Below are 18,256 nucleotides of genomic sequence, written 5' to 3' on the forward strand. Positions count from 1 at the left end.
TGTGTTTCTTTCTCAAGGAGTGCAGGGCCATTTTAATAGAGGTTTGTCCTCTTCATGGATGGTTTTCGAGGTGGTTTCACAGAATGATATTTGTGCAGCAGCCATGTGGGCTTCCCCACATACCACCCTTTTTCTTTATAAATTGAAAATTGGTGAAGTTTTTTCTTCAGATTTTAATTTAACTGTTTTTTCTGCTGACTGTGTGGATTTCTTTATTTGTTTTCAGAATAAAAATAAATTTTGCATCATAGACATAGCCAATATCAATTTTTTCTCAGTAGCTTGGGTATAAGCTTGCCTATGAGGACTGTGGCGAGGAAGACAGCTGAGGAAGGTAATGACTTGGTTACTTACCAGTAATCTTCATTACTCTGAGTCATAGTCTTCCTTGTCACAGTCCTTGCTTCCCACCCTCCCTCTCTTGACATTGGGGGAATTGGAGTTTTCTGTAACTTGGCATTTCAGGATGCAGGGGGTGTTGTGGCCAATCTTTAACCATCACATGCTGTGCATTTCATGTGGGGGCCACTTTGGATGGGGAAAAGAAGTTTTTTTTTCTACATATGGGTGAACTCTGTGGACATTGCGTGCCTGTAAAGATTGTGACTAGGAAGACTAACCGGAGTAATGAAGATTACCAGCATGACATCTGTTGGGATCTGCAGAGGCTCCACGTCCCAAGGTGTACAACATTTTTAAATATTAATTGCTCAAAAACCTACAGAATGGATTACAACAAAACATGTAAAACACTTTTTCTGGACCAACATCTAGCTTTCTGCCAAATTTGGTAAAATCCGTTAAGCGGTTTAGGCTGTAGCGGTGTCTAAAGATCCTATAGAAAAATGAATGGGAATAATGTGATAATGTCAAACGGGGGCGCATTTCTTGGCCCCCGTTTGACTATCACCCCAAACCTTTCCATGTGCAAACGACTCAAAAAGTTGCACTTTTAAAGAAAAGTTTAGTGGAGATTTGTCAAATGGCGCCAAAGTTGTTAGCAACAGAGAAGGTGGAGCATACAAACTTTCTGACTTTGCTACTGATGCTCTAAATTACATAAAAGTACAAAAAAGTTGAGAGACCAAAGGGAGTCTCTTCTAAGAGGAAGAAATGACAGGCCCATCAAGATAAAGAGTATGAAAAAGCTGAAAGCAATAGAAAAATACTGATTTGGCACTATGAAAAGACTATTTACAAGAACTGTAAAGGACCCCTTAACTACTCAGACCCTAAGTTCCACTAACTGTGACTTCACCAAGTCATTTTAAAATTTTTACAAAGCCATATATAACACTTGAATACCACATCACACCATAGATAACATACCTACCGTAGCAAAAAGCAGAGCAATCAAGAGAGAACAATTTTGAAAGCCCCAATAGCCTTAAAGCATTGAGAGCATCAATTATAAAAAGAAGACTTCCCAATTATTTGTTATAAAATAAATAATTTGAAAAAGACAGCACTTCCTAAAGTGTCTGTTCCCAAAACATTTGAAGTATTGCGATCGGAAACGGGTTAAGGATTTAAGGTATGGAGCAGGGGTTACAGGTGTATGGCTTACAATATAGTGTATATAGTTTGGGGTATAGGTTAATGGATTTAGGTGTAAGAGTTAGGCATTAAAGAGTTAAGGTTAACAACTAAGTGTAGGGTGGTGATTGACAACAAGGACCATAAACCCACTCTCGACCCATCTTTTGCAGGTTGTTTGCTGTGTGCCATTGATTTTGCTTTGTTCTGTTTCATTTGTTTTCAAACTCTAGCTTGGTGAAGAGTAAACTTCACAGACTTGTAAAAACCGAATTGCTCTTTGGTGGGTGAATTGTGAATCTTCTTTTTCTCCAAGTACGGATCACAAACCGCTATTGATCATGAATACTACATTGCTCAAGTCTTTCAATCGTTCTGTAGTTGCATTGGAGTGTTATTGTGCTTTTTGGTTTCAAGAATGTGCACTTGTTCGTGATCAGCTACTAATGGTGAATATGAGATAATCTGCAGAGCCAGGTCCTCTGTTTTACCCCTACACCGTGTTACATATGTTGCACATTGTTTATTGAGCATTGTGTTGTATACTTGTTAGCGTTTGACTGCCCAGCTGTAGTATACGTGTTTTCATATTCTTAAATTATTAAAGCGTTGTGTATCCCCAAATCTGACTGAAAATTAACATCTTTATTGCAGGTATGATAACTGATGTACTGTGTTCAGTCACTCCCAACACCACCTCTTTTGAACTTGCCCTTTTCTTCTCATACACCAGGACAGAAGCAGGCTCAGTGATGCCAACTCACTATGGCCACCCATGTGACTGGAGCCCTTGTTTGTAGAAATCCCTATTCTCACATTTTGGGTTCTTGATGGCCCCTGTAGTTACAGAGGATGGAGCAAAACCATGGCAAGTTGAGGTGGACTAGATCTGCACATTGCATTTGTGTCAGTCAGCTATAGTCAACTGTACTTGGCACAACAGCCATGTTTTAAAGCGACGACACTGCAGCATAGGCGGATGAACCTCGAACTAAGCTAGGAGAGGAATAAGAAAAGGCGGAAAATGGCAGACAGGATTGCCAAGTGGTACCCAAACGTAGGGTGTGACAGAAGTGGGTTCCAGTCCATTCTGATTGATATTAAGAAGGGATCTGATAAAGGTGTACACCTGCACAAGGCAAGATATCATGGCCAGATGCTTGCAGTACAGTGGGTTCGAAGCAGTTTTGATAAATAGCTTTGAGATGTAGTTTCCAGTCTTACCCCCCTAGGTGGTATGGGATCAATAAAGCAGAAACAATAAAGGCAAACATTAGTGGCATTAGTGCTGCACAACAATGCTTAGTGCACACTTAATGTATTAGCTGCAGATTCCTTACCGTAGAATTATTCACAGGCGTGAGACTGGATCAGGAAAATTTTCGGGAGCAGTACCCCTGCGTGCAGGTAGGGGGCGTTGATCGGCTCCATGTGGCATCGTTTTTGCCAGAAGTGACATGCGCGGTGCCCAAATAGGCACCACCCCAGCGTGCGGACGTCAGTTACTTAGCGCGATTTTTCCCTGCAGGAACGTGGAGCCAGGAAAAACACTGACCACTGGTGTGGAAAACTAGTGCCCTGAAAGGGGACAGCCCTGTCCTTAGAAATCTGTTTGCAGAGTGGGGAGGATGGGTGGGTCAGTAAGGAATCTGTGGCTGTATAGAGTCTCTACCAGGGAAGGCATAACCAAAGGGAAGTAACTTGTCCATTTGATAGATATTTATAGCCGCAGATTCCATACCTTAGAATAGACATCCAAGCAATACTTTCCTGGAGGTGGGTCTGCAAAGCAATTTCACACAAAAAAGTCCTACAGGACCGAACTGTCAAAGTGCCAGTCCCGATGGACCGGACTGTCCAGGCAGTAATGTTTTGTGAACGTGTGCAGGGAAGCACACATTGCTACCTGGCAGATGTCCAGAACTGGGACTCAGCATGCTAACGCAGTGGCCACAGCCTTGGCTTTGGTGGAATGAGCACGCAAACCTTCAAGGGGTTGCTTCTTGGCCATTGTGTACCAGATTTTAATGAAGAGCACAATCCATCGGGAGATGGAAGGCTTATACACAGTCTTTGCCTTCTTCACTCCTGCCTGGAACATTTTTGTGCGGTCAGGGTAAAACAAGAATGCTCTTTTTGGTTCCAGTAAGTGAAGCCGCTCTTCTTCCTTAGAAAGATGTGGTGGAGGATAAAAAGTAGGTAGAGTGATGGACTGGCCTACATGAAAGGAAATTATGATTTTTGGCAGAAAGGAAGCCCTAGTTCGTAGAACCAGCTTGTCTGGGTAGCTGTTCAGGCATGGAGGCTTGGTTTACAAGCTTAAAGCTCACTGACCATCCAGGCAGAGGTTATTGCTACCAGAAAGCCCATCTTGATAGTAAAGAGCCTGACGGCAAGTTCTGCAAGGGGATCATCAGTGATGTCAGGACAAGGTTGTGGTCCCACTGGGGCATGATAAAGGAAGAAGGTAGAAACAGATGTTGCAGACCTTTCAAGAACCAATGCACAATAGAGGATTTGGAGAGGGGTGGCTTAGCAGGCAACCACAGAAAGGCTGAAATATCATAAAGATAACCCTTTAAGGTTCCCAGAGCAGAGCCATGCTGGTCAAGGGAAAGAATAAAAAGAAGAACCTAAGAAATAGGAGCAGAAAGGAGGTCAACCTGCTTTTCTGCACACCATGTCACAAACTTGCCTCAACGGCAGGCTTATACCGTGTTGGTGGAGGAACACCTGGCTGGCAAAATAACATCACAGACTTTAGGCAGAAGGTCGGAGGCTGTCAACTGTTGCCACTCAATCTCCACACAAGAAGGTGGAGATTGCAAAGGCCTGGGTGCAGAACCAACTTCTCTTGCTATGACAGCAGTTCCTCCCAGAGGGGTAGCCTGGTCGAGGACAAGTGCTCAAGCCCAGGAGTTCTGGACACTACACTGTCTGTGCCCAATCAGGAACCACTAGGATGATTGGGCCCAGTGTGTTGACCGGTTCAGGTGGAGAATCCTCCCCTGCTGCGACAGAAGATCCGAAGGGGCAGCCTGATAGGAGGACCGATGGCCATGCTCAATAGCTTGGGATATAAAACTCTCAGAGCCCAGTTCAGAGCCACAAGGATGACTTTGGCTGGGTCGTTCCTGAACTTCTTTAGCTCCGCTCGACATGAAAAGCATCTAGGAGTGAGAGCCACCTTGGAAACTCCAGCGAGCATAACTGCTGACATTGCATGTTCTCTGCGGTGGCGAACAGATCTTATCAAGGCTCTCCCCACTGCTGAAAGAGACCTTCCACCACCTCAGGATGGAGATGCCATTTGTTATCCACATGGCATCTTTGGCTACGACATTCTGAGAGCCCGCCAGGTGTTGAACCACCAGGGAAATGCCCTGCTGTTCAAGCCATCTCAAGGGACGTAGAATCTCTTGACAAAGTGTTCACGACCAAAATTTCCTTGTTTGTTGCAGTGCCCAATGGCGGTGGTGTTTTCCGTGAACACCTGCACTATCCTTCCCTTAATGGAGGGTAGAAAGGCTTTTAATGTCAGCCGGATCGCCCAGAGCTCCAGAAGGTTGATGTGGAGTCCAGATTCCGCCAGAGACCAGAGGCCTCTGATCTCCACCTCTCCAGATGGCCACCCCATTCCAGGATGACATCTGGTTGGGAAATGGAGAGGAGTCTGCCACTAACCCAATTGTGGTTCGTTAAGCACCATTGCAGATCTTGTGCAGTTGTCTCCAAGTTCTGGACCATGTTGGGGAGATTTCCCTGATGCTGCGCCCACTACAACTTCAGGTCCCACTGCACAGCTGGCATATGCCAGCAGGCATGTGCCATAAGAAGGATGCAGGAGACGATGAGACCCAGCAGCCTCAGTCAGTCTCACTGAAATCCACAATAGAGCCTGAAACATCAGTATCATAGTCTGAATATCCTGGATTCACCATTCGGGAAAATAACCCTGAAAGTGCACTGTGTCCAGAACAGCTCCGATAAACAAGCATTTGCAATGCAATCGGTCTCGCCTTTGGGAACTTATAAGTATTTAGCCATGCAGCACATTATCCTGGGTGCTGCAATATCTACTGTTCTTTAACATGGAGGCTTTGAAACTAATAGGCACATTGTCGCACAATACATTATTGCAGTGTAGCCTCGCTCACATCCATCTTCCGCACAATGAAAACCCAAGCTCATGGTAATTACCACAACAAACTTTCAGTGATTATATATATTTTTTAATCAGAGAAGCACGAGTAAAAGCAGACACTGAGGATCTCTACTTGCCTTTCGGTGCGGTGATGAGGGAAAATGCACTAGAACACATTTTTTTAATCAGTTGTGCCATGGTGATTCGCCGGTATAAAAAGGCCTGAATGTTCCCCCTCTTGAAAACGACACAGATGGTCATATTGCCGCAGTTGTTTTTAGTAAACAAAGAAGTGAGGAGTCCAACTCCATTTTGGGACGGCCCTAGAACATGACGCTTTGTGGCCTGTTGAGTTTTCTGTTTCAGAAACAACATTGGTAAAAAGGCACAAAAAAGAGAAGCCTTTTGGCACCGCTAATGCTTGTTTTCATGTAGGGATTGCTACTGTCAATTTACCTTTTATTATTCCTGTCAATATGAGATAGCACAATAACCCAACACAACTGTACTTTCTCTAGCGAGTTCACAAGGCTAAAGTTGCTTTATCAGCATTCAAACCGGAGACTCGGAAGAGAGCAAGGCTGAGTCAGTCTTGGTGGGAGTTGAACCCATGATCTCCAGCTCCAGAACACCACGTGTCAGCGGCGAGAGTTCATATCTGATATTCAGTATTCCTAGCAATTTTAAGCAGTCTGGAGCTTGTAGGAACACCCTGTCACATGATGTACAGTTGAACACAGGCACAACTTGGTAATCGAAATTTGTATGCCACGAGGTTTGTGGTTACATGGTTTCAGGAGGAGATTTGATTTATAATTTTTGGAAATTGCCACGGTCTCTCGCCGTAAGAAGGCATAAAAAATGTATGAGATGAGAAATAACATCAGATTGCGTGGCCTTTGGTCAGCCCATGTGAAGCTATGGGGGTATTGAATGTGATAGCAGGTGGTAGAGAATTGGAGAATTCAGCGGGCCCCCATCCCTTTATAAGGGCCCCAATCATCCAAGGCCAACATACATCTGTGATGTATGAGAGACTCCGCTCATCACATTCAGCGAGGGAGTGCGGGGCATAATTTTGCCTTACGCCACAGCCCTAAACACAACGGAAATGGCAGAAGGTGGCACACAGAGGCTGAGTACTAGCATTAGATACGGGGCAGAGAGAAAGTAAGCACCATACTGCGGAACACGTCGGGTACGGGAACCCATGGAGAGAAATACTGCAGATCAGCGGGAAATGGTATTGTCCAAAGCTCTATTTTTAATATAAAACCAGGGCCTTTGGTGGTGGTATCACTGAAAATACAACATTAAAAATATATATTATTGTCTACGGATGCTAGCGGAAGACACATTCCTATGGCCTGGAATCCAAGGAATTGTAAATTCTGGTATTTTACTGACCGCTGTTGGTCATTTTCTATCAAGAAAATAAATAGAGGCAGTTTCTTGAAAAATAAAAAAAGAAAGTCCCTACGCAGAAAGCGATTCTGGTATTTTACTGACCTCTGGTGGTTGTTTTCGATCAAGTCAGTTAAATAGAAGCAGTTGCCAGAAAAGAAGTCCTTCAGCAGAAGCAGCCAAGTCCTGGTGCTATGCTCCAGAGCCCCCAAAGTACATACTACAGATCTTACAGACATCGCAAGCGCGGTCTAGGGTCGACCTAAAAGAAGCATCTGAGAGGGAGTCAGGTGTGATGTGGAAAAAGTTGATAGTGAACCCCAGAGAATGCAAGAGGTCCGCCATTGTCTAGAGTTGGGAAGACGACAGCTGGTGCGAGCCTGCCTTTAAAAGCCAGTCATCGAGATGGGGAGAAGACTGGCGCTCCTGATCTCCACAAATGAGTTGCAATTACTGTCATCACCTTGGTGAACACACAAGGGGAGTTGGTGAGGCCAAAAGTGTGCACAGCAAACTGAAAGTGCTCGTGGCCAACCGTGAACCGCAGGTAACGGCTGAGGGCAGGCAGCATGAGAATGAGGAAAAATGTGTCCTGCAAGTCCAAAACTACCATAATGTGTCCCGGGTCCAGGGCAGACAAGACATGAGCGAGCATAAGCATTTTGAACTTGTTCTTCCTGAGGAAGACATTGAGAGGGTGCAGGTCTAGGATAGGACAAAAGCCTCCATCTTTCTAGGGCACCGAAAAGTAGTGAAAATAGCAACCATGACCTACCTCTGGCATTGGGACTCTCTCTATGGCCCCCTTATCCAAGAGAGCCATCACTTCCCGGTTGTCCTCCATCAGCCTGTCGCAAGCAGGTGGCATGGGTGGAGGGCTAATCTCGAAGGAGCGGGAGTAGCGCCTCTGGGTAACCTGCAAAACCCATTGGTCTGATGTGATATACCGCCAGTGGTGCAGGTGATAGCGGATCCTGCCACCCACTAGGTGCCCATGATAAGGGCGTAGACTATATGGGCTTAGAGGCTGAGACAGGGTGGTGGGCTGGGCCGACCGCTGGTTACCTGACCCACAAGATCTGTGGGTACAGCATCTTCAGCCACGCTGAAGCTGTGAAAGTTGTACAATGCAGTGGCTGGGCATGTACAGACACAGCCTGAAGCCCCCCCCCGTGGCCACGAAGAAATGAAAGGGGGATTGGGGTGACGAGGGGCCATGGAAAGGCCCAAAAACCTGGCTGTAGTTCTGTTCTTGAAGTGCTCCAGCGCTGAATCTGCCTGGTCTACAAAGACGTGAGCCATCAAAGGGCATGTCCATAAGAAACGCTTGGACAGCTCCAGAAAAGCCGGTCGTCCTCAACCAGACGTGGCGCAGTCAGCCACTGTTGATGAAACCATTCTACCCAGTGAGTCGGTGGTGTCCAGTCCACAACGTATGGTAAACTTGGCTGCATTTCTCCAGCCAGCAACACCCTATGAGAGGACGGCTCGGGCCTCCTCTGGGACCATCAACAAAACCTGTGCAACCATGCTCCACAGAGCGTGGGAGCAGCAGCCTAAAAGGCACGTGCTGTTCAACGACCGCAGTGCCAGGCAAAACATCTTCCTTAAGATGTCCAGTCTCTTGGATTTCCTATCCAGGGGCATGGAAGGGAAAACGCCATGGGAGGTGGAGGCTTAGACCGTCAAGCTCTCAGGGGTTGGGTGTTGCGCAAGGAGGTTAGGGTCCCCCAAAGCGAATGGTGGCAGCAGGCAATCGTTCTGTTCACAGGAGACCCTATGCTGAGCTTGGACCAGTTCCCAAGCAGGACGTCAGCAATGGCTTCATTAAAGGGGAAAAGCGGCTCTGAAGGGGGCACTCCTGGCTGAAGCACCAACGTCAAGACATTAACCTTGACTGCCACAGAGGGCAGGTTAAGGTCCAGGACCTCAGCCACCCTTCCTCACTACCATAGCATAGGATGCTCCCTCCTTTATAGCCACAGTAGGGGGAGAAAGCATGCCAGAATGTGGAGAAGTGTCCAGTCCGCTGACTTCCACCAAGTCCTCACACCAGTCTGCATTAGGGTCAAAGGGCTGGTATTGTTCAGGGTCCAGCGACGACTCCCAATCTTCCTGAGTCCTAGCCCATTGGAATAGGCCTCAGACTCTGGTCTGGAAGGCATGGCTCCAAACGGCGCCGGCATAAAGTGACGGCCATCCGGCTATGTATCAGAGTCAGAGATCAGTATAGGGATGGTGCTGCCGGTGGGTGCTGGGAGCGTCGGCATCGGGACTGAAATCAGGGAAGGTTGAAGTGGCATGACTGGCGCTGGTACAAATCTGTCTGGGGCTGAGGTGGGAGCAGACAGCGTGGATCCAGCAGGGGCCACGGCCACACACACGGGACGGACACACGGACACACACACGGACACACACACACGGACACACACACACACACCTGAAAGTGCACCGACAGGAGCGGACCGCTCAAATATGAGGCACATGGCCACATACAACTCTTAAAATTGAGCGGGTGGGTCGCAGGCACTTCCGGAAACTCAGGGAAGTACAGAGCCGACGCATGCGCTGGCTCAACCGCCGAGCCATGCCTCGAATGCAGACACTTTCTCATCTTGACGGAAGAGGTAAAGTCAAAGAACTCTTCAACTTCTTGCTCTTCCGTTTTACGATGGGACTTACCTGTTTAGCCCGACGACTTAAAGTGTGACAAAGAATTCATTCTCCGTGACTGCTCCCAGGACCGTCCTCTCAACCGGGATCGAAATCATCGCGGAGTCGCACATCTAGCTGCCAGGAGCTTGAGGGGACGCTCCCTCAAGGCCTTCGGGTTCATGGCAATCGGAGCAGGCCTTCGGAACGTCCTCACACTCAATGCATCAAAGGCATACAAGATGCGGGTCCATCACAGGCACCTCATAGCTTGAAGCCAGCCTTCCAGGAACACAACCCTGCCACACCAGGAGATCATTTAAAAAAACACTTTGACAAAAGTCAAAAAAAGTTAAGTCAAAAAATTTCTAAGGGGAAGTTCTCTCCGGATCTGCGCTGACTGGCATGGAAAGAAAAGAACTGAAATCAGCAAGCTGGGATGTCACCTATATAGGCATCACACACGTCTCTTCCGGCATGGATGATGCCACTGATCGACGCCACCTACCGGTGCGCAGGGGTACTGTTTACAAACATTTTCTGGATCCTGTCTGATTCTTGGGGATACATTTAAGGTAAGGAATCTGCAGCTGGAAGTCTATCGGATGCAAAACAACACAAAAACACCCCTTAAGATTTGAAAGAATGCATTAGTGATTAATAGTTGAAGTTAGTACCTGGATAGGCCAAGGATGTTTCAACATTCTTTTCTTGTGTTCATGCAGGATGCATACATTGCTCTGTGATCCACTCAACAATGAAACCCTTAAAGAGATTTGTAAAATGGCCTCACTATTGAAAAGCTTTAACTGAAGCCCTGACTCAACTGCACAACTATAACTACCTGCCAGCTGAATCTATCCATAGCACGCAAACACCTCTTAACAGCTGTCACTCCACTTTCTGAACCCAGAAATAAACCTTGGGACCCAGACCATGGCCCTTCAACTATGATGTGTCCACTCTCTTGTTCAAGTAACTATAACCCTACAGGTTCCAGTAACAGTTCCATTTGTAAGCACACTTTTAGCAGGATATGCTTTATGCACTTTATACGTGCTCAATGATCAGTTGTGTATTACAGAAGCAAAAGGACATTCCCACAAGTGTGAAATTCTAACAGGGACAAACATAATCCTTGGAGCTTAAACTGCTCCATTACCAATCTCTCTTTCCCTACACTTGTGTCGCTGTACAAGTGTTTAGCATTTGTGACTCATCCCACACATTTAGCAGGAGTTAAATCTGAACTTGGCCCTGCAGCCATACACATTAAAGAAAACTTGCTATAACTTCAACTATTTAAATGAGGGTAAATGGGTGCAGAAAAAACACTCATGGAAAACAGGCATAATAGGAAATACCTAGGCAGGTTTTTAAATCCATCCTAATGCACAATTGCTCAAATCCATGCAAAATGTGTGTTTACAATATGCAGTAAATGGTAGTCAGAAATAAAAGGGTACGTGTTTGGTACTTCCCAATGATTTACCCCATTCCAAAATCTGTTTGCAGAAGAAGTACCACAGCACACTTACAGACAATCCAAATTCCTTTTCCTTGGCTATCGCCATCATGCTAATAGTTCACTTGGGCAAGACAAAATGTAAGCAGTAGAGGGTTCAAACCCTCTCATGCTCCTAAAACCAAAAAAACTGTTACTCTCCGTGGACCCAGGCTTCATACTAATAATGAGGACAGCAAACCCTGATGATCCGAGCAAAGCACACCTTCCTCTCAGATCTGCTCTCCGGAGTTCAAAGACTCAAAGGAGTTATAGCTTAGAAGGATAGGCTTCTCATCTAAAAATGTATCAGATCTAAAGCAAACCTGTTTTAGGGAACTCATTTGGAGAGCCTTAACGACTGACATGTTCCTTACTGGGTGCCCGCTAGGGTAGTAGAAATATAATTAAATTCATTAATTGACAAGCCAATATCACAAACCTTGATTTGAACCAAAAAAAGGATTTGGGGGTCTGAAACCCATGACTGTCACCCAGCCTGAAAGCCTACCAAGCAGGTACTTCTGGTTTAAAAGGCTGCTTTCAGTACACCAACATGGTTACAAGGGAGTTTGAGAAAAAAAAAATAGTTAGGAGGACAGAGCAGTCCAGATGAAGAAATCCGATTTCAAATTCATAATTTAACACCCACTAAGCACCCAGTATGCTTCAATCAAATGACATTTGAAGAACATTTAAAAATAAATAAATAAAACCAAATATATATATATATATATATATATATATATATATATATATATATATATATATATATATATATATATATATATATATTCATTCTATTACTCCTATTACCCTGCAGACCCAGTTGTAATAGAGGTCTCTTTAATTATGCTACTACAACCACAAGGCCACTCATCTCTACACATTCTTCGCTACAATTTCTCTTACTAAAGCTCGACTTGTTAGAGTATTCAAACACTATTGCAGAGCCTACATCTTAACAGTTTCCTTTCTTAGAGTCTATCATTGCCGACAGACAATATCACTACCTGGTAAACATCATCACCTAGCACAATTAGAAGCTGGTGTTCTTTATCTATTTTCTATCCGTCATAAGTCATGCAAGAGGTTTACATTGGTTAGCGATTTAGAATTTGAATTCTAGGAAAAATAAATTTTTAAATGCATCATATACCTCTAGTTTCATTCCGCCGTTATCATTACCTTCGTGTTTCTTTAACTCATCTTTAACCAGTTCATTTGCCAATGTCACCACATAAGCTTCCCTTTAGAAAGTGTTTCTCTCTGACTCACATGTATCCTCAGAAATGTATATCTCAAACTTCCATTTCTATAAATAATAGCCTTTTGGGATCAGAAACCATTCTTTAAATAAAAAAAAAATTCTCCTGCCATTATTCCTTAATAGTGTGGAAATGTGAATTGTAGAATATGAAATAATTCTGAGATTTAGATTTGCAGTGCTAACAGCCATAACCCAAGGTTACACAAGCAATCTACTTTAAATATTTGCAGAATTCTCTGAAGAATGCAACTTTAAGGTAAATTTCTGCAAGCCAAGATATAAGCAGCAACCCATTAAAAAAAATTCAGGGTATATACAGCCAAGTACCTAAGGTGTTCCCACCCTATTATGATTTGTGGGGTTGTTTTATAGAAACACATCTTTGTTCCAACAAATCTCTTGCTGTGGGGGTTTAAGTGAATAGCTGCCTTCAGTGCTGAAGATAAGATGTAAAGATGGGAATATTTTACTGTCCAAATATCACAAGAGCAAAAATGTGTCTGATGCTTACCTAATCTTAAAAATGGTCCTTGTTTAAATTGGTTTCAAACAAATTAAAGCTTGTTTAAGTATGAACAGTTTTAAACATTCCACATGTATACCGTTTCTAAACAGCTTAATACTGTTTAAGATATTTTAAAATAAAAATTGTAGCCCTATTCATGTTTAAAACTCCAAATGTGTAAATGACACAAATGAAAACTTACATTTGGATCATCTGCACAAAGTTAATCTGTAAAAAGATTTAATAATCTTTTAATTATGAGCTGGAGTCTTCAGTGCCAAACAGGCAGGGCTTTGGAACTGATGCCACTGAATACTGGAATAATTCAAATTAATAACTTTAATACAGTTGAAAATAAAATTCAGCAAAGTATTTCTGGGTACTTAAGATAGATAACATGTACCTTGGATCTGCTGGCAGTGAGGAGATCATATTCTGTCAAAATCTTGACAAATTCCATGCTAGCCCCTCTTAGGGAAATATTGGGTTGATTAGCATGCTCGCTAGGGATATTGGGTGTACCTGGACTTGGAGACCTATCGGAATACATCAAGCAGCTGAATGGGATTTAGGTTAACACAATCACCTGAAAACTAAGGTAGAAATGTGGTAAAATGAATGTCCACTCCTGGCACAGAGGTAAGGTTGGTCACAAGGTTGTGGAAAGGTGAGATGTGTCTCCCTTTTCAGTCTTCCTTAAAGCACAGGATCCTTATGCTACTCCTTCAATTCCTGTTTTCTAGATCTGTGTTCAAGCATTTAATCTGTTGAATACTCTGGCACACGTGTTTGTTGACTTGGAGCTGTTTTAGAATCTTCCAATCTGCTCACCCTTCTTTTAGTAACTCTTAAGGAGAATTCACGAAAGTGGTTTCTTAAAGATGTGGCTTCTGTAAGAATCAGATTTGTAATCAACCATACGTACTAGAGCAGGACCCCGGCTGTTTTGCACTATGCTGATTTCTGATGGAGGTGGAAGAGTAGGGGTGAGAAATTGGTTCTGCCCATTTAATTCCCTTTGATTTTTTACTTGTTAGATTTGTTTATGGACTGCTACCTTGAGTCTAACTACCAGAGTATCGATTGCTGTAAGCTCTGTTATGATGGACTGTGAATGCTAACCGCTAGTGTCCACCTTTAAAGATAAGGTCCTTGAATAGGACAAACTTCCAGTTAAGTCAACACTAGAACTCACCTTTGCACAATGTTCCACACAGGGAAGTAATCACAACAATCTATTTTACCCTTAACCCTTCACACCCCTTTTCCGTCACAGAATACTGAATAAACTGCCTGCAATATCACAATAAAACAACAACGAAAAGAGTCAAATAAATACAACTTTGCATGTGACCCTATGTACAGAAAAATGTAAAACACAGTATGGCATAAAATGTAAGCTAAATAGAACAGCAATACAAATGCAGTGTTCATATATATGCTACAAGATGGAAATCCGCTAGAAGCAACTATCTACTATATTGCATAATCCTTATACTTTACAGGACTTGTGCTCACTCTACTAGAAGACCTGCTTTGACAATTGTCTTTCTCCAAATCATAATTCACATTCTTCCCGGTGTACACCCCATTTTCTCTCTCTGCACAGCCACATGATCCTTCAGTTGAATAGATGCAGAAAATAAATATTAATCTTTGCGGATGTGACCTGTTTTTTATTTTTACCCAATCTCAAACACTGACAGACATTTTTTTGTACTGATCATCAACAGTACTATATTTTTTTGTACAACAGATCTCACATCAACAGTCTTCCTGTACATCCACTCTTTATTAAATTTAGATCCAGCATCTCTTCCTCTCAGAAAGGTGAAGGGGACCCCATGTACTGATATGAGGAATAGTTCGAGGCCCAAGCAAGTCACCGACCATGGACTTCCAATCCAAACCATTAACTAATGCTAACTGTAACTGATCCTTAATGACCGGATTAACTCTCTTCAATGAACCATTACAGCGAGGATGGTAAAAAGATGTTCTCATCTGCTTAATACCAGCAAATTACAGAAATGCTCTTATGTCTTTAGATACCAACTGAATGCCATTATCAGTCACACGTTATTCTGGATAACCTTCCCTTACAAATTGCCCTTTTAAGAAATCCATGACTACACTGAAATGTACATGCTCCACAAATGTAATTTCAGGCTATTTAGATAAGCAATGAAATCAAAACAAGTACATCATTTTGGTGTACTGCCCAAAACCCCAAAAGGCCCTGAAATGTAAAAAGCTACCTTCTGCCATTGTGAGCTACTGGCTACAATGGGAGTGACAGGAGAAGGATGGGTCACTTGGGATTTGTCGCTGGGGACCCACATACAACAATCTCAAACGTAACATTCCACTGCCAAATCTACTACAGGTTCTCTCACTATGCGCGCGCTTCATGGCATGTACAGCAATAAGTCCCTCATGAGCCACATTCAAGACAATACCATGAATACTCAAATGACCAACCAATTGCCCACACCACGACAATGCCATGAACAGCATACAGCTCCTCAGAACTAACTTATAAGGTACTAAGGCCTCCAATATATATTATCAGGAGAGGAACTAGTGACAAATCTCCCAACCACCTAAATTTCCTTATCGTCAACGAATGCTTCCAATCATTCCTCTTTGGACAAAGCTCCTTTCATGGCACTACCAACTGAGCTCACAGCATATACTTTTTCTAAATAATCCTTCATCTCATGAATAGATTTGCACTCCTTCAAAGGTAACCTGGAAAAGCAATCAACCACAAATTTCTTAGCACCTGCAACACATTCCATCTTATAATGGAACCCCCGTAACATAACGACCCATGGTTTAAGGTCTGTTCTCCAAACAAACTTCTTGTCTCACACAAAATTCCTAAAATACTGAACACAACACTACCGATCAAATGGGAGGACTGTGCAGAAAAGGTACATGTCCTACAATCACTAGCAATGGACATTCTATAATGTGAAAAATAATGTTTTCAGACCCACAACGCTCCATGTGCGGCCAGCTCAGATCCCAACAGGTTACTGAGGAAGTAACGGGAAACAAGCTAACCGCAGTAGAAGTGCTCGTGGGGAAATCCAAAGTAAACACTTTCAAATATATACATATGGTGCTCGGGCAAAGTACAAGCGCAAACAAGAACTTACACGCACTGAGAACACTGCATGTGCACACTAATTCTTAAAGTAACAATCAAGCAATATCACAGCAACATAAACATCATTCACTAGAGGGCTCCATTAATGAAACTGCTGGCTGGCTGCCTGTAGCACAGGCGAACACTCCAAATACTTTCTGCATTAAATACTGCCTCACGAATTAGGATAGTGGATTACAGTATTTCTTTTTTTAAATATACCATATGCTTGCAGTGGCATATTTGTTCAGAAATAGAATATCTAAGGATTAATTATTCCAAGGTGCAGCTAAGTATAGAAGAGGGATAACCTTGCTTCACAGCTATCCCCTTGTATGAATGTAATTTTAGACTCTCACCTGCTCGGTCATACAAAATGTGGGACCGCTGCAGTCCTTCCTTCACATGGTCTTCCATTATGACAACCCCAGTTTTAGGAGACGTTTTAGCGCCAGAATACGAATACGACTGTTTCCCTGCTGCCAGTCGGGCCTGAACCGCCAACTGAAGACCATTAAGTCCAGTTCTCGCGTCGCCATCACATAGGTGCGCCAAGGTGCTCAAAGCTTTCTCTTCAATGTACACCGGCATCCTGCAATTACATGACAACAAAAACCAGGTTATTCCGTGTGGCCTTGCTCTTAATATCCAAGGTGATCCCAATGAAAGTCACCTGACCCTGTGGCTCACAAATTCTATTTTCGGCTGTTCTTCTAGAAGCCATTAAGGCATCTAAAAAGTAACATTTTATTAGAGAGCTGTAGGTCAAAAGGGTGAAAGTGTAATTTTAATCAACTGCAAAGTAGTAAGATATTGACGACCAACACACGCAAAATGTCTCAGAGGGTTTAAAAAAATGACTGCTCGTCGCAGAAAATACAGTTTGCAAAATAACACTTCAGCTTCAAAAACTGAAAGACTATTATTTAAATAAATAGAATAGGACAGGACGGCAGGCTTTAAAAAATTCGGGCAGAGTGCACGAAATCCGATTTTACTACTTTCAGCTGCGAGAGAGAAACCATTCCCATTTTCGGCGGGATTTCAAACTTGAACAAGCATTTGCAATGCAATAGGTCTCGCATTTGCGCGAGTTTATGCTATTGGCATTGTAAATTGCAATGCCTTTTATTTTTATTTTCGTTTTTAAAACATAAATAAAAGGAATTGTCATTTGCAATGCCAATAGCTCAATCTCACGTAATTGCGACCCTGAAAAGGTGGCAACATCATCATATGTGTGGGTTATTTCAGAAAGCATTTTATCTGAACTATTAATGGGTCTCTAATACAAGATGACAGCCGTCTAAGGGATTAGGACGCCCTCCCTTTTTTCTAGCACACAATCATTACAAACAGTGAAACACGTCTTTATACAGACAGGTCAAAGATGCAAGTGCTTGCACTGATTCAAGTAAAGCACAAGTGTGTTTTTTTATTCTTACAGGGAAAAAAAATGGAAGGCTAATAACATTCGCAGGAAAGATGCAGCTCAATCTTTTAAATAAAAAATGCAGTCCTAGCGTGGTTGGCTTGAAATCACGATTTATTTCATTTATATAGTTATAGTTAATCAAATTAGAAAATGTTCCTGGGTCTTTTAAAATTTTTATTATATTATTTTATTATTATATATTATTTTATTATACCTCACTTCCTGCCACCTTCCTGAGCGCCACCGCTTTTATGCTGCGAGATGAGCAAAAAGCACCACATGCCACAGTGGAACTGTGCGACCAACAGAGACACAGCCACAATCCCTGCTTCTTTCGGTCTCCAAGCTTCCATGGGAGGATCAAGATGAGTGCAGGAGAAAGCGGCCGAAGGTGGTGCTCCAGGACCTGCTCCTTCCCTGCTTGTCTTGGATTTTTAAGAGACCCGACCAGGCACAGCGTGTGGCTTTTAAGAACCCGCCTCTCCTCCACCCCCACAGCTCAGTTGAGACCCGGAAAAGGTGGCAACATCAATAACCTTTATCCCATGTCCACCAGGAAATTCTAAGGAGGCCATGGCTGAAAGCATTGGCGCAATCAATGTAGTTTTACACTTGTGTTACCTCAGCAGTTTCCAATGGTTCCAAAACCTT

The 18,256-nt window shown here is 43.4% G+C and overlaps 1 protein-coding gene across 3 annotated transcripts in view; it reads right to left on the minus strand.

Moving 5' to 3' along the window:
- Positions 1 to 18,256, minus strand: part of WRNIP1 (WRN helicase interacting protein 1) — a 320,975-nt gene that overhangs the window by 85,797 nt on the left and 216,922 nt on the right. For all 3 annotated transcript variants that reach the window (XM_085607137.1, XM_085607138.1, XM_085607139.1), the window contains exon 4: positions 16,530 to 16,762. In XM_085607137.1, the coding sequence (XP_085463263.1) occupies positions 16,530 to 16,762 (233 nt within the window). The remainder of the gene's footprint in view (positions 1 to 16,529; positions 16,763 to 18,256) is intronic.

The sequence above is a fragment of the Triturus cristatus genome, chromosome 5_2 (assembly GCF_964204655.1).
Source record: "Triturus cristatus chromosome 5_2, aTriCri1.1, whole genome shotgun sequence".
Taxonomy (NCBI): Eukaryota; Metazoa; Chordata; class Amphibia; order Caudata; family Salamandridae; genus Triturus; species Triturus cristatus.